This window comes from Salvia hispanica, chromosome 4, assembly GCF_029641045.1.
Source record: "Salvia hispanica isolate PSC_SH4W2 chromosome 4, Shi_PSC_v1, whole genome shotgun sequence".
In the NCBI taxonomy this organism is placed as follows: Eukaryota; Viridiplantae; Streptophyta; class Magnoliopsida; order Lamiales; family Lamiaceae; genus Salvia; species Salvia hispanica.
The window spans coordinates 58,328,630-58,354,555 of NC_142695.1; the positions used below are offsets into that span (position 1 = coordinate 58,328,630).

The window sequence follows — 25,926 nt, forward strand, 5'->3', positions numbered from 1 at the left end:
CCTTAACCGGCACGGGATTTTAGGAGTTATTGGTTAAAGTGTTTAATTGGAGAGAGAAAAGGTAGGTCTAAGTATTAAAATAGAGAGAGAAAGAAAGATGAATATTTTAATAGGAGTGAGAAAAAATTATTGGGTGTATTAATTGGAGAGAGAAAGTTTCCAAAATAGGAAATGTGTCATCTCAGTTGGGACAAACTAAAAAGGATAACGTGTCATCTTAAGCGGGACGGGGGGAGTAGATATGTTGTGTCAGAAAATGGTTAGATTTCCTTTAAATAATGTTGTTCCAAAATATCTGCATACATACCTCAATCAGTTGAAAGCACATTTCTTGCCCTATATTATTCCATCAAATCTTATTTGTTCATTTTTTCCTTCTAACTTAACCTATTCTTTTTCCTTTAAATGGGCAACCAAAAAGAAATTTCAAGATCGTATTGTGATTATACTAAAATCAAATGACATATACTCCATATAGCTAATTTCAGATGATTAATTCAGTCCCATAAATTGGTGGTGAAGTGAGATGGCTGCGGATCTTACTGAGCGGCATAACCAGTGGAAGCCATTATCAGAAGCTGAGGTTTCTTCATTTATTTATTATTTTTTCAATTTATTTTCTTGTTAATACGTTTATCTTAACCCTCTTTAAACATTAAACACATTTGATCATATTTCTTCAGGAAGAATTGTTCACAAGTCTCCCGCCAGAGATAACAAGAGACATTCTAAGAAGAGTCCCTCTTAGAAGCATTACGAGGTGCAAGCGTGTTTGTAAATCATGGCGCGATCTGATAGAAGAGGACGAGTTTGTGACGTCGTATACCACGAAACCATGCCTGGTTTTATCTGATCGATTCAAGGGGGGTTACGTAGTCTGCGATGAGGTCCATAAGCCACTTTTCCGATTCGACATGCCTCCTCCTCACAATGAGATTTCCTATATAATTGGTACGGCTAATGGTTTACTTCTGGTGCGAGATGTATGCAATAATATTCTTTTTACATTCGATCCAGTTACCCGTGATTATATCGAGCTTGATCCTTTGCCTGAACAAGGTAGTTCACGTAGTACGTTCGTTTTTGGATTTGGAGTGAGCAAATTAAGTGGACAATATAAGATTTTATATGTTAATCAGAATAAGTCACATTTTGTGTATACTCATCTAGTAGGAGGAGGGTGGAGAAGCATCTCCGCTCCACCACGGTGGAGCCCTTACGGAATTAATTATTATTATGATGAAAATGCTGCATTTTTTAACGGAAATCTTCATTGGATAGTCTTTAATTTCTTCAAGGGTCCCTTGTTATGCTGCCTTGATCTTGAAACCGAGCTCTTCAGTAGTTTTTCTCTTCCAAGGAATTTTGGTGGTATTAATCGGAAGGTATGTGTTTTAGAGGGTCGGCTATCTATTTGTCATGTTTCAAAGTGTGAGCGTGCTGTTATTTGGTTGATGAAGGACTATGGAGATGAGAATTCTTGGATAAAAGAATATACCTTCACTCATGATCAACGCGAAAAGCAAGTTTGTCCGCTCAAAATTTTGGTAAATGGCGACTTGGTGTTCACAACGGTTTTTGATGATTGGTTATTTATCTACTCCAAAAGCACGGATAGGACTGTGGGACATTCGATTCTTCGACGACCCTACTATTATCAAAATATGTATTCCAGCTTTGTTATTTACACCCCCAGCTTAAATCTTCTTAAGCTTCACCCTAAGCTTACTTTGGCAACATAGTTCATTTACTTTCATTGCTTTTTGTGGTATTTTTCGTATTAATAGAACCTTATTGTTTTTAGTCGACAATTACTAGTGTTTTTCATCGTTAAGGTGTGTTTGGCTTGCTTGACAAATCTTTTAGTAGTTAAATTAATTTAATTTGATTAAAGGAAATAAGGTTTAATTAAGATATGAACACGAATTGGCTTTACTTTTTGGGGTTGGAACTCTAGGAACGTAATCAAATGCAAACTCTAAATATTTTACAAACTCCAACCTATGATTTGAACCGTTAAAAAATGTCAACAGATTACAAAATAATAGCAACAGAAAATATCAACACAGTGTCAACAGTTGACACCGTATTGATATTGTGTTGATATATCTAAATATGGATGGGACAGCTTGTGCAGATAACTGGGCAAAAGCGTAAGCAAGCAAAAGAGAGAGCTAAAGAGTTCCAAGTGTTGAAATTGTAGACAAGTGCAGTGAACTAAGCTTATCTAAGATTAACTAAAACTAAATTTAATTAACTAACTTCTCTCTTTGGACACTAATCTCCTCTTTTATAGTGATGCTTGTCTTGGGAGTCCAGTGGCTGGATGTTGAGAGATGGGATGAAGAATGATGCCAAAATGACTGAGATTTATTTGATGGACTAATGCTACTTTTTTACTACTAATTTTTACTCACAAAATTTAGATAAATGTGATCAAATACAAACTTTAAATACTGTACAAACTCTAAACTATGCCTGGGCAGTTGAAAAATGTCAACAGATGATAAAATTACATCAACAGAAAATATCAACATGGTGTTAATGGTTGATGCTATGTTGAAATTGTGTTACATCGTGTTGACATTTTGTGTTGATGTAATTTTATCATCTGTTGACATTTTTCAACGGCCCAGATCATAGTCTTGAGTTTGTACAATATATTAATTTGCATTTTATCACTCCATACTATCCAAGCTAAAAACTAAAATATGACTAAATTTTGGGATACTATCAAAAAGCTAATCGCTACTTCATTTTGAGTTTTAGAATAGCATGGGAGATGGTTATACCTAAAAATATACTTATATAACTTTGTCATATTTTTCAATTAATCTATAAATTCGTATTTTATACTCCCTCCGTCATATCACAGTTTTCTTTTTAGTTTGTCCCACAAAAGATGTCACATTTTCCTTTTTAGAAAAAGTTCTCTCTCACATGAATATAAATATTATATTTTCTCTTTCCATTTAACACACAAAACAAACCTCCTAAAATCTCGTATCGTCCCACAAGTGTGACATCTTTTGTGGGACGCATGGAGTATTAATTTTGACAGAAAAAACACAAATTTGAATCATATATTAGTTTAACCTCTATTGGAATTTTTCTAGAATTTTCTGTTCATTGGCAAATTTATCGGAGTACTTATCAAATGATCTTTCACAATCATATCACTTATCAAACGGTCCATAGTTTACTACGTCAAACAAATACTCATTCAAATTAACTGTAACTAATCGCCCCCATTTTGCACACACACATATATAATTAGTTTATACCAAATCTACTACTTATCATTGTTCCAACTTGTATTTTTTGATAAATAATTTTATTAAATCATGCTATTAGATATATTCCCTCGTCGCATATTACTCGCACTTTTCTGTTTCAGCTCATCTGAAACTCGTACTATGTCTATATAAATTGGTACTGAATTTCGATGGATCTGAAGCGAGATGAGTGCGAATTTGAATGAGCGTCTTCACCAGTGGAAGCCATTATCAGAAGCTGAGGTTTTTTCATTTATTTGCTATTTTTCTTTTTATTTTGCTATCAGAAGCCATTATCTTAATTAAGCCTCTTTAATTTTTAAATACATTTGATCATATTTATTCAGGAAGATTTGTTCACAAATCTCCCTCCAGAAATAACAAGAGATATTCTAAGAAGAGTCCCGCTTAGAAGCATTACGAGGTGCAAGCGTGTTTGTAAATCATGGCGCGATTTAATAGAAGAGGACGAGTTTGTGACGTCGTATACCACGAAACCATGCCTGGTTTTATCTGATCGATTGAAGGGGGGTTACGTTGTCTGCGATGAGGTCCACGAGCCACTTTTCCGATTCGACGTGCCTCCTCCTTGCAATGAGAATTCCTATATAATTGGTACGGCTAATGGTTTGCTTTTGGTGCGGGATATATGGAATAATATTCTTTTTACATTAAATCCAGTTACCCGTGATTATATCGAGCTTGATCCTTTGCCTGAACAAGGTAGTATAGGCCGTAAGTACACTTTTGGATTTGGAGTGAGCAAATTAAGTGGACAATATAAGATTTTATATGTTAGCCGAAGTATGTCACATTTTGTGCATACTCATCTAGGAGGAGGAGGAGGAGGGTGGAGAAGCATCTCCGCTCCACCGTGGTTGAGCCCTTACGAGATTAATTTTCATGATGATGAAAGTGCTGCATTTTTTAACGGAAATCTTCACTGGTTAGTATTTAATTTCTTCAGGGATCCTTTGTTATGCTGCTTTGATCTTGAAACCGAGCTCTTCACTAGTTTTTCTCTTCCAAGCCATTTTGATGGTTATAGTCGGAAGGTATGTGTTTTGGAGGGTCGGCTATGTGTTTGTCATGTTTCACTCTGTGAGCGTGCTGTTATTTGGTTGATGAAGGACTATGGCGATGAGAATTCTTGGGTAAAAGAATATACCTTCACTCATGATCAACGCGAAAAGCGTGTTCGTCCGCTCAAAATTTTGGCAAATGGCGACTTGGTGTTCGCAACGATTTGTGAAACTTGGCTATTTATCTACTCCAAAAGCACGGATAGTACTGTGGAACATTCGATTCTTCGACGACCCTACTATTGTTCTCATACGTATTCCAGCTTCGTTATTTACACCCCCGGCTTAAATCTGCTAAAGCTTCACCCTAAGCTTACTTTGGCAACATAGTTCATTTACTTTCATTGTTTTTTGTGATGTTTTTCGTATTAATAGAACCTTATTTGTTTTTAATCGAAAATTACTAGTGTTTTTTCCTTCATTATTGCAACGGTGCCGTTTGATTGCAAAGGTGGTTGGCCATGCAGCCACGCTTTACTTTTTGGGGTTGGAATTCAAACTATTCTCTTTGGGAACTAAGCTATCCAAGATTAACTAAAACTAAATTTAACTAACTCCTCTCTTTGGGAACTAATCTCCTTTTATAGTTCCACACATGCGTAGGAGGTGCAGTCTTCGAGAAGTCCACCCTTTTAATTCACAGCCGGCAGTGGCGGATCCAAAACTTTTGATATGGGGGTGCGATAAATTTTTACATGAGTAATACCGTTACTCAGAAATCATCTTTTACATTATTTTGGAAAAGTTTCGGTGAAAACTTAAACAATATTGGTCATCATTTAGATTACCTTAACATTATATTTTATTTTTCTAAACCTTAATAAAAAATTCTCATTTTCATATAATAATTATTAAATATAATAAAAAAGTTAACAATTGTTACATACAAGTATATAATTACTCCCTCCGTCCCATCTAAGATGACACATATCTTGGCCGGCACGGGGTTTTAGGAGTTATGGGTTAAAGTGTTTAATTGAAGAGAGAAAAGGTGTAAAGTGTTTAATTGAAGAGAGAAAAGGTGCATGGAAGTATTAAAATAGAGAGAGAACGAAAGATAGATTTTTTAATAGGAGTGAGAAAATAGAGAGAAAAAGAAATATAGATTTTTTAATAGGAGTGAGAAAAAATGGTTGGGTGTATTAATTGGATAGAGAAAGTTTCCAAAAAGGGAAATGTGTCATCTTAGTTGGGACAAACTAGAAAAGAAAACGTATCTTAAGCGGGACGGAGGGAGTATAAAATATTATTGAAAATATTTCCAAATTGTTACAGTTCTAGACACCAATTTGCTTTAACAAAATATGAAAATTGAGCATAATACCACTAGACCATCGTCACAACTTTGTTGTTAGTTACTCTCAAATAGTACTAATAATTAGAAAATTTTGGGGTAACCACCGGGCCCTTAATTGGCTCCGCCAATGACAGCCGGGACCTGTTTGCTAAGATATGCACATGTTCGCAGGTTGGCCAACTTTCTTGGCACGGGCACCTGGAATCAAATGATCATCCTTCATCGGATTTTGAAACCATTCAATCTTCTTCTCTACTTCGGATTGCTTCCTCTACTTGTGCTCCTTGCGAATTTCCACCATTTGCATAGTCTAATTAAGTGCATCTACACATGCAAATTCCTCATTAAGGCACGAAAAGTGATACTCCCTTCGTCCCTGAAAATTTGTCACCTATTTCCTTTTTCGTCCGTCCCTAAAAATTTGTCACCTTTCACTTTTACCATTTTTGGTAGTGGACCCCATATTCCACTAACTCATTCCCACTCACATTTTATTATAAAACTAATGTATAAAAGTAGGACCCACATGCTACCAACTTTTTCAACCCACTTTCTATTAAATGGTGACAAATTATGGGGGACGGAGGGAGTAGAAAACATGTGACACAAATCAACCTATCATTCTACATGGCAGACAATTCGACATAGACTTGTTTTTCTTGGCAATTAAAGGATCCGACATTGTCTTGGGAGTCCAATGGCTGGAAATGCTGAGAGATGTGATGAAGAATGATGCCAAAATGACTTGAGATTTATTTGATGAACTAATGCTACTTGTATTGGCTTCCTCAGTTGAGTCAAATATGGACTTTTAAGAGTGTCCTCAATAATATGGCACAACCACGAAGGTGCCCAAGGTACAACCACAAAAACTCTTCCACAATCACAAAAACTCTTCCACGGCAAAAAAAACTTGTTCGGCCCAATAGTGGACACGCCACAGCAAAAAATCACATTATTTTATCAATTGTTGGTATATTTTAATTCAATTAAAATAAAAATTATCGGACGATAATAATTAGAAAAAACACATAATTTAATTTAAAAAATTTAAATTCAATTCTTCGTTGTATTATAAAAAGGGGAAAATTATACAACAAAAATTATCGACATCGCACAAACAACACCGCCTCGCATATCACGATGTGCCCGCTCCCCTACGTGCCAAGATCTTTTCAACCAAATTGTCCTGGAGTTGGGTATGTGTTGTTCCCTGCGCATATCAGCGAACCGTTGGATAAGGTATTCATTACTACGTAGTACACCCATCTGCAGGGGCGCAGTGGCATATCCATGACTTGAACTAGCACCAACATCCAATGCCCAGCGCTTTGCAGCAAATCCTTCATCATCTACTATCATGTTATGTAATACTCCCTCCGTCCAAAAAAAATAGATCACTTTTGCCATTTAGGGACGTCCAAAAAAAATAGATCACTTTCTTAAAATGGAAAGTTTATCTCTCATGCTTTTCCCACTTTTTCTTCCCTCTCTCATACTTTACTCACTTTTTCTCCCTATCTCTCTTACTTTACCTACTTTTTCTCCACATCTCTCTTACTTTACCTATTTTTTCTCCACATCTCTCTTACTTTACCAATTCTACATTAAAACTCGTGTCATACACAAAGTGATCTATTTTTTTGGACGGAGGAGTATGATATACATGCATACATAACTGCCTAAAAAACCTCTAGGCTAGTCGTCTCACCCATCTGTAAGTATTCGTAGAACATGTCAGCTTGCCCGGCATACGCAAACTGCGTAATTGCAACCGTGCACTTCTAAAACATCGACAGTCCTATCCGGCCGCTGGCATCACGTCGTAGGGTGAAGCACATGTACCACCCTGCCAGTGACGTCGCTATATGGATGAAGAGTCGTTGAGACATTCTGAAACGCCGACGGAAAATCTCTGGCGGATAACGGGGTTATCGCCAAAATAGTCATCCATTAGCCGCTGGTTAGCCCCGGCATGGTCACGTCGGATTGTCCGCCGATAATGGATCGGATGAGGGACCGCCGCCACGGCCTCCCGCTCCGCTTCCTCAGCTTCCCACTGCACCTCTTCAACCACGGCATCAAATGCCTCATCGATCAATTGTTGATAATCCCCGTTATTCATTTTTTAAAGTGGAATAGAGAAAAAGTTAGAAGAGTAGAGATTGGAATGGCGTGAAAATAATTAGAGGAATGGTTTAATTTATTGAAATAAATCCGAATATACAAGAAAATTTTCTAAAAAATGTTTCCGACGCCGCCGCCGGCTCGTGGCACCGTGCAATAGGGCGCCGTGGTCAATGCCACGACGCTTGACCCACCGCTGCAACCTCGCCGCAAATGTGGCTCATGCCCATTCACCCACCACTGCCGCGTCTGCCCACGTCCACAACAATTGGGAGCCGTGGCATCGCCAAGGACGCAGCGGCCTCCTTATTGTGGACACTCTAAGATATTCGTTTGTAGACTCGTTGACTCAATAAAATCCAAACGGTGCTATTACGAAAAATGAAAAAAAAACAAAGCTTTGAATTTACCTTCGACTGAAATGAAATACTATCAAAATCCAATCCATTGCTTTCACCCCCAAAAAAAAATCAAAATTAGCTTTCCCAATCAAAAACAAGAAACGCATTGGTATTGCGACTTAAATTGCAGGAAGAATCAAAAGTTCAAAACTTCAAATCATACATGACTACACTATAGTGATTCACTAAATGTAAAGGAAAGAAAAAGATCCACAGATTTATGACAGTTATTCTAGTGTCTTTTAATACATGGAAGTATCAAATATCTAATCCACCACATTTTCCAAAACACAAATATATTTTCTCAAACAACAACAAAATATATGCACACCAACAGAGTTGGACATGCAAGGGAAAAGCTAGTGAAGACTGCTTAAAAGAAAGAAAGAAGCTTAGGATTCCACCGGCACGTTGAGAAGGGGATGCAACAGTCCGTTGGTCAAAGCAAACTTTGATGTCAGCGAAGCCTTCAATATGTTTAAAGCCTGCACCGAGAATTTCGCCTCGCCTTGTGATCATAAATATGAATAATCGTGGATAAATAAAACAAAAAATCGAGTAAATTTACCTCTTCCTTGCCGATTTTTAGGTCAAATTCCTCTATATCAAATGTTGAAATCCCATGTTTATTGCATAATACCGAGGATATGTAGAATGGTTGAATAGTCAGATCATCCGATACCAAGAACATACCTGGTCCTGTAAGAAACTTCCCTACACCATTGGGAAAATCAAGAGGCAAGGCGTTGTGTTCAGCTAGATTTGACTGAATAAGCTTCTTTTTTATATTTGGTGACTTGAAATACTCATTGTTTCTGGATCGGACAAACTCACGTACAAATTGTTAATGCATTTCGACGAGGAGTTGCTTGCCAGAAGTCTCTCCACTCCTCCAAGTGGGATCAAGGACAAACTAAATAGGAAATCTACAACTTCTTTATAACATCGTGCAAACAAAAACTTTTTTGTCGATTTTTGAACTATCATCTTCAGTACCATCTCTTCAACTATCATCCCAGGTTCCTTTTCCTTGTTCTTGACTTGTGAAATATCGTTCTCATATTCTACTTTTAAAGACTTCACCTCCATTTGTTTCCCGAGTATGACGTCTGACAATGGCGTCTCGGAAAATATAGATGCAGTGAGCAAATCCATAATCTGAAAACAAGAACAGAGTTGAAAGAATGAAGAAATTGTGATGATCCAAAATCAATACCATTTTTTTACAATAAACTTGTACAAGATTGAGGTTTACTTTGTGGAAATATAAACATGAGGTAGCTTATGTTCGATTAGCATTTTTTTACACCAGATTTGAAATACTTGTGAACTATGAGAGTGGAAACACTCTTGTACAAGTTGCCAATACTTTTGATAGAATACTTGCTTGCCAGAAGACACTCCACTCCTATTATCGGGATAACAAACAAAGTAGGGGTGGCAAATCATGCGGGTTAGAAAATTATCGGACTGTAAGACTCAATTTAGTAGGTCCTAATCCGAATCCGACCTATCAAGAAAGAAACTCTCAAACCGAACGCAAACTCGACATGCTACATTTCAAACCCGAATACAACACAAGTATGCTAATGGCACATTATAATATGGGTTGACACGACACGATAACGGTACAAACCTAATTTACACGACCTGACAATAACCTATATGTTGATTTTTGTATCTTCCATAGCATCTTATTGGAGTTGGGACATTCTTCCATTTCAATCTGAGTAAGTGAAGTACTTAACACAAATTCTACATCTATAGAGTTCATTTGTCTTGTTTTATTGAATAAGAGCCAAATTATTGATGGCCTCAACAAATTCATAATCTAACAATAAGAATATTTCAATAGGAAAGAAGTTGTCAAATGAAATATACAAGACTTACCTCACTGAGCCCAAAAGTCACATTCAGTAATTCCACACCTTCTTTTTCTGTGATGTTAATAATGCTAGCTGTTTGAACAAGCTTTGGCATTATCTGCATATCATCCGAGATGATGAAAGTTGTTGTATCTACGATAAATACTCCACTTTTACGATCAATGTCACACGGCTCGGATTCACTAACATCATCGCTATCGAATGAAGATATTGGATTAATCAGAATCTGCTTGGCATTCTCCGTCCAAAAATAGCGACTATCAAGATTCACTATGCTATTGTACAAAGTGTTTAGGCATCCTATAATTGGTGTGTCTGCTCCATAGTGTTTTTCCAAAAGCTTCATGATTCTTCCGATAGGCAATGTTAAGAAGCTTAACAAAACATTTACAAAATAGCCATCGGATTCGGCAAATAGCACCTTAGTTCTCTCCTTGTTTATCATGGCCTTCAATGAGATCTTTACTTCTTCAGACATTTTGGGGTGATTCTGCATCTGCATCTGCAAGAATCTTTAAGCAAAGACAAAACTATACAAAACAAAAGTAGAACATATGAATTTGTTATGAGTTATGACAATCAAAGGATGATGAATGCAATAAGGAAACTACTTACTTACTCCCTCCGTCCCCGAATAAGAGTTACCAATTTCCATTTTGGTCTGTCCTCAATTAAGAGTAGCACTTCATTTTTACCGTTAAGTAGGTCTCACATTCCACTAACTCATTTCACTCACTTTTTATTATAAAACCAATATAAAAAAGTGGGTCACGCATTCCTCTAACTTTTTCAACCAACTTTTCTTTACATTTCTTAAAACCCGTGTCCGATCAAAGTGCTACTCCTAATGGGGGACGGAGGGAGTATTTAGTTAGCGAAAATTCTTTTATACAACTGAGATTATTATCCTAATCAAAATCATCCAAAATTGTCCAAACAAGAACATCTAGCTGCGGTTATGGTTTGTTAATTCTACTGAAAACATGTAAGTTAAAGGTATCAATCAATTAATGGTTTAGAATAACATCTATTTTGAAAAGATAATCAAAAGAGAATGATTGCAACAAGGAACTACCGAGCCAAGATTTCCTTTTTCCAAATTATCTAAACAAGAACAATTGGCTGCGGCTATGGTCTGTTAATTCTTCTAAACACATCGTATCGATCTATTAATGATGCATAATAACGACTTACCTAATGGCAGGGTCGGCGGTCAGTGGCGCCTCCATGAATGGAAATAATAGGTATATAAATAATACTCCATCTCTGATAAATGGGCTCTGGGCCAATCCTGTTTGGGTAGATTACATAGAAGTAAAAATAGTATTCCCTCCTCCGTTCCAACTAAACTGAGTGAAATACGATAAACCTTAGACTTTATTTTTGAGGTGCTAGGGGCGATTTCTGCCAGAACCGGTGGATGAGAACAAGTAATTAACTTTATTTCTCAATGAATGAAAATACGATAGAATTCTATTATATAGAATTCTAAACCCCTAACATATGTCTTGCTAATCAAGAAACATAACTAAAATAAAAGATTATAAAAGATTTAGAAAATGCATAAAGATAATTAACTATAACAAAAAGATACGCTAAAATATTGGAGATGATCTTCGGCGAGATTTGCTAGATCGAGGACCCTATCACTTTCCTATTTTATTACACTTTTATTTAATCTATTCAATACAATATCTTAATCTCCGTGTCCAAAAATTTTGTAACTTAATCGGGGCGGAGAGAGTATAAATTAAAACTTAATAACATAATTCATTTGCAAATTTAGGAAGGCGATACAAATATTATATAAATCAACATATGAATGGTACTCCCTCCGTCCGCCATTATTCCCTCCGTCCCATTTTAGGAGTTCCGGTTGAGTTCGGCAAATGTGAAGGAAAATTGTTGAAAAAAGATAGTGGAATGTGGGTCTTACTTTCATTGTTTTTTTTTGTTGTTTTTCGTATTAATAGAACCTTATTGTTTTTAATCAACAATTACTAGTATTTTTTTCCTTCAATTGGGCAAGTGAATTAAGCTAAGCAGGCAAAAAGTAGACTGAATACGAAAGAACGTAAATACGAAACTTCATTAACCGGGAAAAAGCATAAGCAAGCAAAAGAGAGAGCTAAAGAGTTCTAAGTGTTGAAATTGTAGAGAGAATGAAAGTGCAGTTAACTAAGCTATCCAAGATTAACTAAAACTAAATTTAACTAACTCCTCTATTTGAGTACTAATCTCCTTTTATAGTTCCACACAAGGCAGCAAGTTACACACATGCGTAGGAGGTGCAGTCTTCGAGAAGTCCACCCTTTTAATTCACAGCCGGGACCTGTTTGCTAAGATATGCGCATGTTCGCAAGTTGGCCAACTTTCTTGGCATGGGCACCTGGAATCAAATGATCATCCTTTGCCTGAACAAGGTAGTACAGGTAGTAAGTACACTTTTGGATTTGGAGTGAGCAAATTAAGTGGACAATATAAAATTTTATATGTTAACCGAAGTATGTCACATTTTGTGTATACTCATCTAGGAGGAGGAGGAGGAGGGTGGAGAAGCATCTCCGCTCCACCATGGTTGAGCCCTTACGAGATTAATTATTATGCTGATGAAAATGCTGCATTTTTTAACGGAAATCTTCATTGGTTAGTATTTAATTCTTCCACGATCCCTTGTTATGCTGCTTTGATCTTGAAACCGAGCTCTTCACTAGTTTTTCTCTTCCAAGCGATTTTGATGGTTATAATCGGAAGGTAAGTGTTTTGGAGGGTCGGCTATGTGTTTGTCATGTTTCACTCTGTGAGCGTGTTGTTATTTGGTTGATGAAGGACTATAGCGATGAGAATTCTTGGGTAGAAGAATATACCTTCACTCATGATCACCAAGTAAAGCGTGTTCGTCCGCTCAAAATTTTGGTAAAGGGCGACTTGGTGTTCACAACGGCTTTTGACGATTGGTTATTTATCTACTCCAAAAGCACGGATAGTACTGTGGAACATTCGATTCTTCGACGACCCTACTATTATCCTCATACGTATTCCAGCTTCGTTATTTACACCCTAAGCTTACTTTGGCAACATAGTTCATTTGCTTTCACTGTTTTTTGTGATGTTTTTCGTATTAATAGAATCTTATTGTTTTTAATCGACAATTACTAGTGTTTTTTCCTTCAATTTATCGTTAAGGTGTGTTTGGCTTGCTTGTTAAATCTTTTATTGGTAAATTAATTTAATTTGATAAAAGGAAATAAAAAGTAACCATTATATGGGGTGTGTTATATTGCTAACTATTTAAATTGATAACTCTGCTAACTCATTAATGTTGCGTATTAAAAAAGTTAATACGGTGACATTAAAATGTCAACACATATTATCAACACATTATATTGAAGTTCAACAAAATATGTGTTAGACATTTTAATGTCACTGTGTTGACATTTTTAATACACAACATAACATTGATTAATTAGCAAGTTAGCAACTTAAAAAAGTTAGCAATTGATCACTACCATTATATTTTTTCTCTTTTCAATATTTCTCTTATATTTTTTCTCTTTTCAATATTTCTCTGATTATATTTATTACACTAAACATCTTTCTAAAATTTAATGACTATTGATTATCTTCTTTGATACTACTTACGTTAGAAAATGGTTAAGACTTCCCTTTAAATAATGATGTTCCACAAAATTTGCCTACACAATCACGTGAATCTCTTGGCTGTATACCTTAATCATTTGAAAACATATTTCTTGCCAATATGATTCCATCAAATCTAATTTGTTTCATTTATTTTCCTTTTAATCATACAAAAACATGACCTGATTAACCTTCAAGTCCTAGGCCAAATAATCGAAATAAGAGGAAAATGTCTTTTATTTTGTCATATGAAATTTTGAAGAAAAAAAGGGTAAGGGAAGCTAAAAAATAGAATAAAGAGAAGGCTTTGTGTCATTGTAATTATTTGTCGAACCCCGAAATTGGGAATTGTGGATTCATCATCTGCACTACTAGAGCTACCTCCTTCCCGCCAACTTGCTCGGACTTCGAGGCTTTGTGTTGATGTAATTATTTGTCAAATCCGAAATCAAAAATCGTGGATCCGTCAAACGTCTACTATACTAGAACTACTAATCTAGGCTACCTAGCAATATGCATAATGTATTAGGCAAGAAAACTAGTAAATCGTGCATCTCGTTGGTACATGCTATAAATGACTCTATAATTAACCACACTATTATGATAGTACTATTCTATATCTATTAGAAACAAAGAAAAACTAGTCTCAAATGGATGGGCTTTTTGATGCCCAAGCTCATATTTGGAATTACACCTTCAAATTCATAAACACCATGTCACTAAAATGCGCAATCGACCTAGGCATACCAGATATCATCCACAACCATGGCAAGCCTATGACAATTTATCATATGGCTAAGGCCCTCTCAATCAACCCAGCCAAATCTAGGGCTCTCTATCGCCTCATGCGCGTGCTCGTCCGTTCGGAGTTCTTCGTTGAAGTCGGCATCTCAGACGAAGACGAGAGCTATTGGCTCACCCCGGCCTCGCGTCTCCTCCTCAATCACAACCCATTCTGCGCGACGCCATTCTGTCGCGTAGTGGGGGGTCGCCTGATGCAGGAGCCGTGGCACTATCTGAGCGACTGGCTCACCGGCGACCGCCACCTCTCGCCGTTCGAGATGGCCCATGGGGCGACGTTTTGGGACCACGCGGAGCGCGTGCCGAGGCTCAACCGCTTGTTCAATGAGGCCATGGCTAGCGATTCGAGCCTCGTGAACCATGTGGTCCTGAGAGAGTGCGGAGAGGCCTTCCGAGGGTACAAGTCGTTGGTGGACGTCGGTGGTGGGACAGGGGAGATGGCCGGGGCCATCTCAGTGGCGTTCCCGGATATGGCATGTGTGGTGCTCGATCTTCCGCATGTTATCGCCGGCTCGAAAGGGAAGGACAACTTGACCTACGTTGAGGGAGATATGTTCGAGGCCATCCCCCAAGCTGATCTCGTCCTGCTCAAGGTATGGATTTGATTTCATCATCAACAAAATCATACAACATCTAACCTAATCATTGTCTCCTCTGTACGAACAAAAATCAGTCCATACTGCACGACTGGGACGACGAAGATAGCATAAAAATACTGAAGAAATGCAGAGAAGCAATAGGCAGCAGCAGTAGCAACGAGAGAGGCGGGAAAGTGATGATCATCGACATGGTTCTGAACAACCATGGAGGTGGAGATAAGGCAATGGAGGATCAACTCCTCTACGACCTCGCAATGATGACATATCTCAATGGGAAAGAGCGGGACGAGAGGGAATGGGCAGCGGTGTTCACCAGTGCCGGATATAGTAGCTACAAGATTACTCATAGCATAGGTGTGAGGTCTCTCATAGAGGTTTATCCATGACAAGGGAATGTCAAGAAATATTAAAACTATGATTTTTGACATTTCATAATTATAAGCACGAGATGGAACAATAATGTCATTGAGACTGAAATAGACTGTTAATTATAAAGTTAAAACATTGGCCATAAAATGATACGAATAAAGTTCAACTACTATCAATCATCAGACATAGTTTATGAAATCTGACCACCGCACAGTTTGCCAAACTCGGTCAGATTAGTCGCGCTCACTGATTGCGGTCAGGTGCTCGTCGATTTCGTCGGTCGAGAGAACTTTGAAAATTTGATCCTCTTTCCTCACAACACCAACCTGCAAAAGTTACATTGCGCAGTGTTAAAAATCATTTTCAAGAATTCAAACGACAAACCACACAACTAAAAGATTACCTCGATCTCACTGGCCTTGAAATCCTCCTGTAGTACAGATTGTAGGGCGGAAATAGCAGTCTGAAATGGAAAAGTTGAAAATGCATTTAGTCTCAACCTTGGCATAGTTATAGGATAATTATGAGAGCAAAATAAAACTCTTTGTTAACATTCAAATAAAACTAACATCAAATCAAATGATGTCCATGTCATACATACAACGTAATTACCACTCCACTCTTAAGTAGGTCGGATGTGAAAAACCATTGTTATACCAACACAACAAATCTATACTTTCGAATCAACATTTACTATCTGGAGTTAAGTCACTTCTCAAATTTCTGCAAATTTGTTTTTCAATGTGTTTTACCAAAAATAACATATATTGCTATATATGCATTATTTTTTTACCTGCACAGTTTCCTCATAAGTGAACTCCGGGTCATTTTTCATCTTCTTCTCTAAGAAGTTAATAGCTTCTTGCTCTTTACCTCCAGCACTTGTTGCCTATCAGATAATAAATTACATTAATTTATCTTAACAATAAAAAAAGATCTACAAACTTCTCATTAATGTGCATCAAAGATATAAAAGTGAAGGAAACACAGCACAACACAGGAATTTGAGACTGAAATATTTGAAATCCGAAAATGACATTGGAATCAAATTGTGAAGATTTAAAAGTTGAGAACAGATACAGGGACAGAAACTTCCTAACTACCTTATGGCCAAAAAAGTGACCAGCAGGATCACACTTGAAAAGCTGAGGACCTTTCTCTTCATCGATACCCAATATCATGGCAACTTTACACAAAAAAAAGAAGCGAATTAGTGAAGAGAAACATATAATATGAAGAACAACACTAGAAAGGTTCATTGAGGATGAAACGAGCAACAGACCTACACCAAGTGGTCTCATGTAGGCATGCTGGGTGTATACCTGAGACTTGTCCGCAATCCTGCATTGCATCAGCTAACTAATATTACTACTGAGACTTGAAATTAGCAAGTAATCAAACAATCTTGAAAGCAAAAGGAATATTATGGTTTTCAAACAACTACACACTTCACATTCACAAAACTAATTCAAAAAAACCATGTTTGGTGGCAGCAGTAACTAGACTATAATGGAAATAAAGGGCAGACGAGTAGCACAAATTGTAAACTACCATACCAGCGTGCCAATACATCAACTGGCATTTCATAACCATATCTAAAGCGAAACTCGGCAGCCTCATTCCTTGCTTGTTGCACCAAAGTCCTTGCATCAGCTATACACAACAGGAACAAATTGATATCAATTTTCAATAAATAAATGCCAGAAGAAAGCAAATCTGCATTCTCCCACTCACTAAATATCGTTTTCACCACAAGCTTGTAAATTTACGCTTAATCAAACACTCACTAACACACAAAAAAACTATTCTCAACCGCCGAATTTCAATTAATCCAATACCTTGCATATGTATAAGGTATCACCTAGAGCCTAAACAGACACTCAAACCTTTTCAACTGCATTAGAAAATCAAAGCTTCTTCACCAGAAAAATTACCAATAACAGCTCAACTCACACAGAAAATTCTCATTTCTTAGCAAATATAATCAATACATACACCATCGCAGCTAATGAAACAATTACCTGTAATTCCAGTAGCCAATAAACCAAGGTACTTAGTAATGGGAAACAAAAGCGTGACGCTAGTCTGATCTAAGAGCTTGTCCTGTTCACACAAAATTCAATATAAAAAAAACTCCACAACAAAAATAATCTAAACACAAAAACAAATCATCATAGACTAAAAATCCCCACCGGCACTTTCTTCTGAGTAACAACGCACACCGAGTCCTTCCCGCGGACGCCAATCGAGGTGACTCCGGCGGCCTTAACGGCCTTGAAGGCATATTCTGCACAAATTAGGGCAACAGAAGCTCATAAACCCTAAATTATAAAAATCCGCCGAGAAATGGAACCACAGCCACAGCTGAGCTAAAATTAGGGCCTTGATTGGGGGAGATTGGAGAAAACACATTCAATTGAAGTGGAATGCTTACCGACTTGATAAAGCCGGCCTTCCGGAGAGAAGATCGTGATGTGCCGATCGTATCCGCCTCCACTTCCGCGGCTCATTCTTCAATTTTTTCACGAAATCGGAAGATATTGTTTGAATTTGTTCGTTTCCTGGAATGAATTACTGGATTGATTGGATTGAATTTGTGATTTTGGAGTGTTGGTGATGGGGTTTATACTTCATACATGTAGAAGAAAGCTTTGTGCACAAGGCATGAAGAAAGAAATACCACTACTAGCTTGTGGCCCGATCGGCCGATCGCAAAGGTCTCGGGTACGAATCCGTCGTATCACGACTTAAAATTTCTGTCAAACTACTATTCAATAGCTAAGTGTAAATAACTTAGTTTATTTAGATGTTTCTTTTTTTTTTGGTTTTTTCTTTTTTTTTTTTAAAAAAATAACTCCTCTCGAACTCGGCAACTCATACATTGATGTCTAAGCTCCTTGCCACTAGGGCAAAGGCTCTGGACAGATGTTTATGTTTATATTATGATGAAACATAAATAGTTGCTAAAAATAATCATTAGTACTTTTTAGAAAATATGATATATAGGAAAAAAGGATGAGGGATAGACATAATTTTAGTAAGGTTCAATATGGATAAAGTTAGGGGTGTCGAAACTCGAGTCGGGTACCCGCACCCGATTTTGTCCAAAATTGTTGTCCCGATACTCGTCCCGCATTATGTCGGGTATTACCCGATATCTGAGTCGGGTATCCCACACCTGACAAGGCGGGTACCAGACCCGATCCAAATTTATTATTATTATTATATTTTTTGTAAATCTTTTTTTTATTATTTGAATTATCCTCAACTTGTTGATCCTCAATTTGTTGATCGTTATTCATAATAGTGTTAGTATTTTGATGCATCTAAAAAAAAATATAAAAGACTTCAGAAATCATTAGACATTAAACGTTCACAATTTAATTACTAGTACTCCATATGATATGCTCTGTATATATAATGCAACATAATGCATATGCTATATACTATATATTAGTAATAGAATGCATATGCTATTAATAAATAGATATGTCTACTGTATATATAATGCATGTGTTGTGTAGCATATGCTACTGTATATATTAGTAATTAAATACATATGCTTAAGCATAGTATAATACTATTGGTATTTGTATGCTTAAAAACATACTTTAATTTTAATAGAGGAAAAAAGACAAAAAATATATATTGAAATCCGAGTTAATGAACGGGATAATTTAAAAATAAAAAATTACAAATACTAAACTAAAATCGGATAATTTTCGGGATTATCGGGTATCCCGAGCGAGTATTGAGTATATCCGAGTTAATGAACGGGATAATTTAAAAATAAAAAATTACAAATACTAAACTAAAATCAGGTAATTTTCGGGATTATCGGGTATCCCGAGCGAGTATCGGGATACCCCATACCCGCACAACCAAAAATATGATTACCCGATCCCGACCCGTTACCCGTTACCCGTTTCCGTCGGGTGTGCGGGTATCCAATACCCGCTACCCGTTTCGACATCCCTAGATAAAATAACTCATCAATTTGGTAGTATGTCACATTTATCTTAACGAAACATAACATGACTAGGGATGTCAATCGGGCTAACCCGTTCGGGTTTGGGCCAATCCACTCGGGTTGTTGGGCTATTTAGGTGCGGACTATTCGGGTTATGGATTTTTCGGGTTATAAACTTTCAACCCTAACCCTAAACCGCCGGGTTTTGGGCTAACCCATCGGGCTATTCGGGCCCAAAAGCTTTTGAAAATAACTTCTATAAAATGATTTTAAATTTTAGATACTTTTTTTCTTTTTAGTTAGAATCATATAAAATCTTCATATTTCATAGTATTCTACAATAATACATGAAGAGAAGCATTTCATCTCGATCAACTATTACATAAATTAAAACTTGTGTTCGTGTCATTATTTTGGCATTGTTCGTAACTAATTCTTTGTGAAAATTAAAAATCATATCTTACATGAATCATTATTAAAATGATAAATATATTAAGATTTTGATGAATTATTTCTTAATTTTGTCTTGATTGGCTTTGGTGGTGGTAAGACACTAGAGGCAGATGATGGGACAGTAGAATAATGAGTTGAGGTGGAACTTGAAAGCGAATATTGTGGGATCGAGTGGAAAATTATAGAATGAAAATTGAATAAGACTAATGATTAGGTAGAAAGATTGAGGATTCAAAAATATTAAAAAAAAACCCTTAAAACTTAATAAATATTAATTAAAAGTTGCAACCCATCGGGCCGACCCGCAACCCGTTCGGGCTAACCCGTTTAACCTGTCAACCCATTCGGGCCAACCCGTTTAGCCCGTTTTGTATTCGGGTAATAAAATTACAATCCTAACCCGCTTATTTTACCGGGTTGTTCGAGTCGGCCCACAGATTTCGGATTGAATTGACATCCCTAAACATGACTACCAAATAGTATATTATACTATACTACTATCATCTATGTTTGAGAGAAATTTATGGAGTTATTGATAATTCAACAAGTTTTTTTAATCTTAAAGAGGTGTCATGGATCATAATTCATTGAAGAAACAACATGTTGGAGATAGAGTAAATCGTGGGATAAAATATAAAGTTTTGGTTAAATTATGGTCGTCTCATAAAAATCAATCAAGAAATTTATAAAATCAAACTTTTTTTTTTCCAAAATAAAAAATATCGATCATCCACATGCATATATTGTTGATGTTTTGTCAACAAAACGACATCATGAATAACACGACATTGTTTAACTCAATGGCAGTTAAAATCCGCGTATAATTTTTCGACTGCCATATTATATACCATACCACCAAAAACATTTGTCATGACAACAAAGTTTTACTCCTTCCGCTTCAAAAAAATATGCACTTTGGGTTAGGCATAAGTTTTAATGCAAAATTAGTAAAGTAAAATAGAGATTGAGAGAAAAAGTAATTAAAGTATTATTAGTGGAGAATGCGTCACACTTCATTAAAGATAAAAGAATTTTTAAAATTAAAAAATGCATATTTATATAAGACGGACTAAAATGATAAAAAAGTTGTGGGAGCAAGAAGATAGTACTCCTCCGTCCCACAAAAGATGTCACACTTTCCTTTTTAGTTTGTCCCACAAAAGATATCACATTTCCTTTTCTGGAAAAAGTTTTTTCTCACATGAATATAAAAATTATATTTTCTTTCTCCATTTAACACTCAAAACAAAACCTTATAAAATCTCATGCCGTCCCACAAGTATGATATCTTTTATAGGACGGAGGAAGTACTATTTTCTCTTTCATAGACTAATAAAAATTTAATCAAACAAACATGATTGTCAACCATTAGGCCCAATAAGATACATATGAATGGAACTTGATAGCCGAATTATCTTTAAGGATATTAAATGGGCTTCAGCCCAAAACAGAAAGAAAAAGGATAGGGATCAAACTAATAAGAAAAAAAGAAAAATGAAAATTACCAGAAATAGAAATTAGAGAAGAAAAACCCTAACCCCTTCTCCAAGCTCCCTCCCTCTCACTCTAAAACCTTGCTCACACTTTCTTCATTTCTCGCTTCTCTCCGCGCATTGTAATTTTCCAATTCGTTTTCTTGATCAAGGTATGCAGATCTACTGCTTCTAATTCGTACTTTTCTGTGTATTAAACGGTTGATTTGTTTCCTCATGGTTTGCGCATGAATTTACTCGTTTGAATTGCTCTGGCGTTGAATGAGTAATCTCTGCTACTTCATTATCGAATTTCAACATCTTAGGGGAGGAATTTCTGGTGCAATTTCATTTGTGAAGTGTGTGTGTGTGTGTGCGTGTGCTCGCCTCTCTTGTATTTTAGTATTGTTACTCATCTGGATTCTGGTGAAATAGCCTCTGAGCGTTGCTTGCTTTCATTTTTTAGCTCGAAATTGAGTTATTTGTTTCCTGGAATTTTTTTATGGTTGCGTATTTTTTTTGTGGTTAATTCGAATGATGAGCCGTTTGAATTGATTGCACATTCTTCTGATCTCTCTTCCACTGGCCAAGAACCCTATTTCAGTGTTTTTCTTGATTTAAGTTGGAATGTTTTCAGTTGAACTTAATAAGAAGGATGGAATGTGAGATTTGGCTTATTATGTTGAGCTGTTCCTGTTCATTTTTGTTGTCATACAGCGTTTGTAGCTCAGGTTAAGACTTCTTAAGTATAGTTTTTGGATTTACGTTTACCGTATATTTCTCATAACTCTCTCCTGAGTTGTTCTCTTCTCCGGGAGCAGCTCACTCGTTTCCTCCAGTGGCTAATCCATTTGATTTACGCAACGTCTAAACTAGCTCATTTCCTCCTTCTATGGACCAGTAGTACTCGGTTTTTAGTAGTAGCGGTGAAAGATCTTTGATTCTTAACCCTGGTTTATTGGCTGCTGGAACCTTGAAATAATGTTTAAAAGTAATGTGGTATTAATTATGACAATTAATTAATCATTGTTATGTAGCTTATATGTAACACAGTCGGCAAAACTTATGGTTTGGTCAGACTCAGATATGAATTTTTGCCTGGATTTGATCATCGCTTATTACATGGAAAATGAATTGATGACGTCTCTCTCTCTAATATGCAGCAGATTAAAAGATGAATTTCAAAAATGTCAATGTACCCAAGATGCCTAGTGGGAGTGGGGCTTCCAAGCTAATTTCGTTTGGGGCTATTGCTGGGCTTAGCATATACGGACTTAGTAACAGTCTCTACAATGTCGAGGGAGGGCACCGTGCCATTGTTTTCAACCGCATCGTGGGGGTGAAGGATAAGGTATTGTTCCCTTAATCTATGTCAGACTTGACTCTAAATGATCTTTTTATAAGATTATACTCCCTATACAAATTTTTAATGCTAGGAAATGATGCCTAGGTGTACTTGCTGTCTCATTTTTTTAAATCTGGATTTGGTTTAATATATCTGGCTTTGTAATGGTGTGGTCTGCTATATCTCCTCCAACCATATAGGAATATTTCTGATTATGTTTTTGTTTTTAATAAATGACTTATAGGTCTATCCTGAAGGGACACACATACTGGCCCCATGGTTCGAGAGGCCAGTAATCTATGATGTCAGGGCACGACCTCATCTAGTGGAGAGCACATCAGGCAGTCGTGATCTTCAGATGGTAATCTTATTCTTGTGTGTGTCTCTAGCGTGTTTATGTTAAGTCTCATTTTTTATTGACATCCACCTGAGCCTTCCTCTCTGCCTGCTTTGTACTCACATAATCTGTTGTGGCTCTGCCGCTCATCACTTCAGCTATAAGCCACCATTGCTTAATATCCCTGTCACTCTGCATCCACCTTCATTTGTTGACAGGATGGAGTGCAAGTGATTGATGAATTTTGTGGCATGTTATTATGCCCTTACTGCATGTTTGGTTCCAAATTTCTATACTTTTGTCCTATTCCTCATTTATCCTCTGACTATGTTTGTTGTCATATCCATGGTGTGCCTAGGATGTCGTTTCACTGTGAGAATCTAACATCCAATTGGTTCTCTATATGCTTGCTCTACAGGTCAAGATTGGTCTTCGAGTTCTCACCCGTCCTGTGGCTGATCAATTGCCAACCATTTACCGAACCCTTGGTGAGAATTACAATGAGAGGGTACTGCCTTCAATTATTCATGAGACTCTGAAAGCTGTGGTTGCCCAATACAATGCTAGCCAGCTTATAACCCAGAGAGAGGTAGAGTAGGCCGATCTCAAATTGAGCAATTGTCCTTTTGTTTATGTAGTACTCCTATTATGCATTCTGTATGCTATATCAGACCCTTTTCTGTGCTAATAGTAATTTGCTTGGTGTAGAATGTAAGTAGGGAAATACGGAAAATCTTAACAGAGAGAGCTGCCAACTTCAACATGGCACTGGACGATGTGTCAATCACTAGCCTAACCTTTGGAAGGGAATTCACTGCTGCCATTGAAGCTAAACAGGTAGCTGCACAAGAAGCCGAGAGGGCCAAATTTGTGGTTGAAAAGGCTGAGCAAGACAAACAAAGTGCTATAATTAGAGCACAGGTAAATGCCTCATTCTAACTGATATTCCTGAGCAATCATACTTATTTTCCGGAATCTTGTTGGTTCAGTATACCACTTTCTACATACAGCCGAGCTTCTGTGGGATTCATTTGAACTTTACCTCATTCTTGTCTCCAGGGAGAAGCTAAGAGTGCTCAATTGATTGGTCAAGCTATTGCCAACAATCCGGCTTTTATCACGCTGAGGAGGATTGAAGCATCCAAGGATATCTCACACACTGTCGCCACTTCAACCAACAAGGTGTACCTGAACTCCGATGAGCTGTTGCTGAACCTTCACGATCTCAACAAAGATCAAAGCGCTAGGAAGTAGACTGCCCTCGAGATGATTGAGCTTCATGTGTGTCCCCACCAGGTCAAGTCGTAGTACAACGGGATGTTCTTTTCTTGTACTCTGCAAATAGCGGATTTTGGAAATATGCTACATTGGTTGATTGCAAATTTCTCGAGAGTCCTGTAATGTTTCGGATACATAATAATTGCTGCATGAATTGATTGAGCGTATTCAGGGCAACGTAAAATCGTCGACATTTCTCCATTTGATGGTATAATTGTTGTTTTGATGCTTAAAATCGTGTATATCATTTGTCTTTCCAGTTTTTGCCAATGTGTTAAATTCATTTTTATGTTTTGCTTTTCAGATAATCGTGTTTTCTTAACTTGGATTTGGAATATCTTCTTCAGTTTGTGACCAAGGATTTTACTCGATCTGAAATTTGAATTTTGAGATAATATAAATCCGAAATGTTCAGATATATCTGAAAATTTGAACCTAAAATTAAAAATCTTTATAATTAAATATTAACAGAGAAAAGGAATAGTTCCAAAATAAATTTGAAAATAAGAAAAAGTTTTATAATCAGTAATGTGTATGTGTGGAATTCAGTCCCAAATTCAACACTCTCTCCGCTTTTGAAAAACAATCCAAAATTTTTATTTTGATCCGAGTACAAAAATTACTCTCAATTACTACTATTTCTGGAAATTTAACTCAAGTTGTGTGGTTGAGTGGCATGAGACTCGTGAGTGTTGGGTGGTGTTCTATCGAAGTTTAGAGATTTTTTGCCTCATCAATAAACCTTACTACTATTTGGGTGCTAAATACAAGTTTGAGCTTTGTTGATTGTGTTGTGAGTGTTGGGTGGTGTTCTATCGAAGTTTAGAGATTTTTTCAGATTTGATGTAATGTTTAAGTATTGAGAATGAAGTTTTTGTAAGGAAAAAGACGGCCTTCAAATTGTAAAAGTCGAGGCCTTTGAAAAAGAAAAAAAAGAGAAAATAAAAAAATGAAATAAAGTTAGAACTTCTCTTGTTTATAAAGATGTAATCTTGTCTAGAAAAGATCACAAGTTTGGAGGAGTGAAAGTGTGGATTGTAATATGTCTATTGTTTGGTTCTTTAGAAGGAAGTTGTAGGAGTGAAGAAATTGACACTCAAATATGTAGTTTTTGAGCTACTACCATATTTATCCTAGCTCATCCTTAGCCCCATTATAACCTCTGAATAAAGACCTTGGACTTTATTGTTAATGCATGATGGGTGTTTTGTAAATGGCTTGGTAGAGTTAAAGATGTTCGATTTGAAATCCACAGGTCTATATGATAAGTATTGCTCGACGAGTCAATGACGACGGTTTGAGTTGTAGGATCTAATGCTTGGACTTACTTTGAAGTGCACCTTGACTTGAAGTTCTAGGTGGATGAGTGATGGTTCTTGAGAGTGAGAAATTTTGATTGGAGATGTTTGGGGGTTGAGATTTTGTCATTCATGTCCCTACTTGATTCGCTTCTATGAAAACTTTTGAAAAACTTTTGTGAGTTGAGCTTTGAAGTTATGTGCTTTATGTGATCTTGCTGGGACGAGCAAGCAAATAAGTTTGGGGGTATTTAATGTGAATCAAATAGTACATTTTTATTCCCATAACTTTACATG

The 25,926-nt window shown here is 36.7% G+C and overlaps 6 protein-coding genes across 8 annotated transcripts; 4 read left to right on the forward strand and 2 right to left on the reverse strand.

The window, feature by feature from the left end:
* Positions 1-311: 311 nt before the first annotated feature.
* On the forward strand, positions 312-1,798 carry LOC148929720 (F-box protein At3g07870-like). Of its 2 annotated transcripts, XM_089069600.1 has the most exons (3): positions 312-583; positions 684-1,385; positions 1,461-1,798. In XM_089069600.1, the coding sequence occupies exons 1-3, from the start codon at positions 527-529 to the stop codon at positions 1,740-1,742; spliced, it is 1,041 nt and encodes a 346-aa protein (XP_088925726.1). In that variant the 5' UTR covers positions 312-526; the 3' UTR covers positions 1,743-1,798. The 2 variants fall into 2 exon arrangements, with proteins under 2 accessions (XP_088925726.1, XP_088925725.1); XM_089069599.1 differs by having other exon boundaries at positions 684-1,798.
* Positions 1,799-3,385: 1,587 nt separating this feature from the next.
* Positions 3,386-4,727, forward strand: LOC125192542 (F-box protein At3g07870-like). Its single transcript, XM_048090149.2, has 2 exons — positions 3,386-3,518; positions 3,623-4,727. Exons 1-2 carry the CDS (start codon positions 3,462-3,464, stop codon positions 4,685-4,687), a joined length of 1,122 nt encoding a protein of 373 aa, XP_047946106.1. The 5' UTR covers positions 3,386-3,461; the 3' UTR covers positions 4,688-4,727.
* A 3,619-nt stretch (positions 4,728-8,346) lies between these two features.
* LOC125191932 (uncharacterized) lies at positions 8,347-11,155 on the reverse strand. Its single transcript, XM_089069544.1, has 3 exons — positions 10,073-11,155; positions 8,751-9,340; positions 8,347-8,667 (listed from the first exon to the last, which is right to left on the reverse strand). Exons 1-2 carry the CDS (start codon positions 10,568-10,570, stop codon positions 8,966-8,968), a joined length of 873 nt encoding a protein of 290 aa, XP_088925670.1. The 5' UTR covers positions 10,571-11,155; the 3' UTR covers positions 8,347-8,667; positions 8,751-8,965.
* Positions 11,156-14,840: 3,685 nt separating this feature from the next.
* On the forward strand, positions 14,841-15,525 carry LOC125195591 (putative O-methyltransferase 3). Its single transcript, XM_048093725.2, has 2 exons — positions 14,841-15,101; positions 15,182-15,525. The coding sequence occupies exons 1-2, from the start codon at positions 14,841-14,843 to the stop codon at positions 15,491-15,493; spliced, it is 573 nt and encodes a 190-aa protein (XP_047949682.2). The 3' UTR covers positions 15,494-15,525.
* Positions 15,526-15,542: 17 nt separating this feature from the next.
* Positions 15,543-18,203, reverse strand: LOC125193885 (proteasome subunit alpha type-6). The gene is made up of 9 exons (XM_048091821.2): positions 17,911-18,203; positions 17,669-17,763; positions 17,498-17,579; positions 17,033-17,129; positions 16,759-16,817; positions 16,580-16,662; positions 16,270-16,365; positions 15,880-15,939; positions 15,543-15,802 (listed from the first exon to the last, which is right to left on the reverse strand). The coding sequence occupies exons 1-9, from the start codon at positions 17,984-17,986 to the stop codon at positions 15,710-15,712; spliced, it is 741 nt and encodes a 246-aa protein (XP_047947778.1). The 5' UTR covers positions 17,987-18,203; the 3' UTR covers positions 15,543-15,709.
* Positions 18,204-21,401: 3,198 nt separating this feature from the next.
* On the forward strand, positions 21,402-24,595 carry LOC125193884 (prohibitin-1, mitochondrial-like). Of its 2 annotated transcripts, none has more exons than XM_048091819.2 (6): positions 21,402-21,544; positions 22,535-22,722; positions 22,961-23,077; positions 23,472-23,642; positions 23,762-23,974; positions 24,113-24,595. In XM_048091819.2, the coding sequence occupies exons 2-6, from the start codon at positions 22,546-22,548 to the stop codon at positions 24,305-24,307; spliced, it is 873 nt and encodes a 290-aa protein (XP_047947776.1). In that variant the 5' UTR covers positions 21,402-21,544; positions 22,535-22,545; the 3' UTR covers positions 24,308-24,595. The 2 variants fall into 2 exon arrangements, with proteins under 2 accessions (XP_047947776.1, XP_047947777.1); XM_048091820.2 differs by having other exon boundaries at positions 22,538-22,722.
* The last annotated feature ends 1,331 nt before the right edge of the window (positions 24,596-25,926 follow it).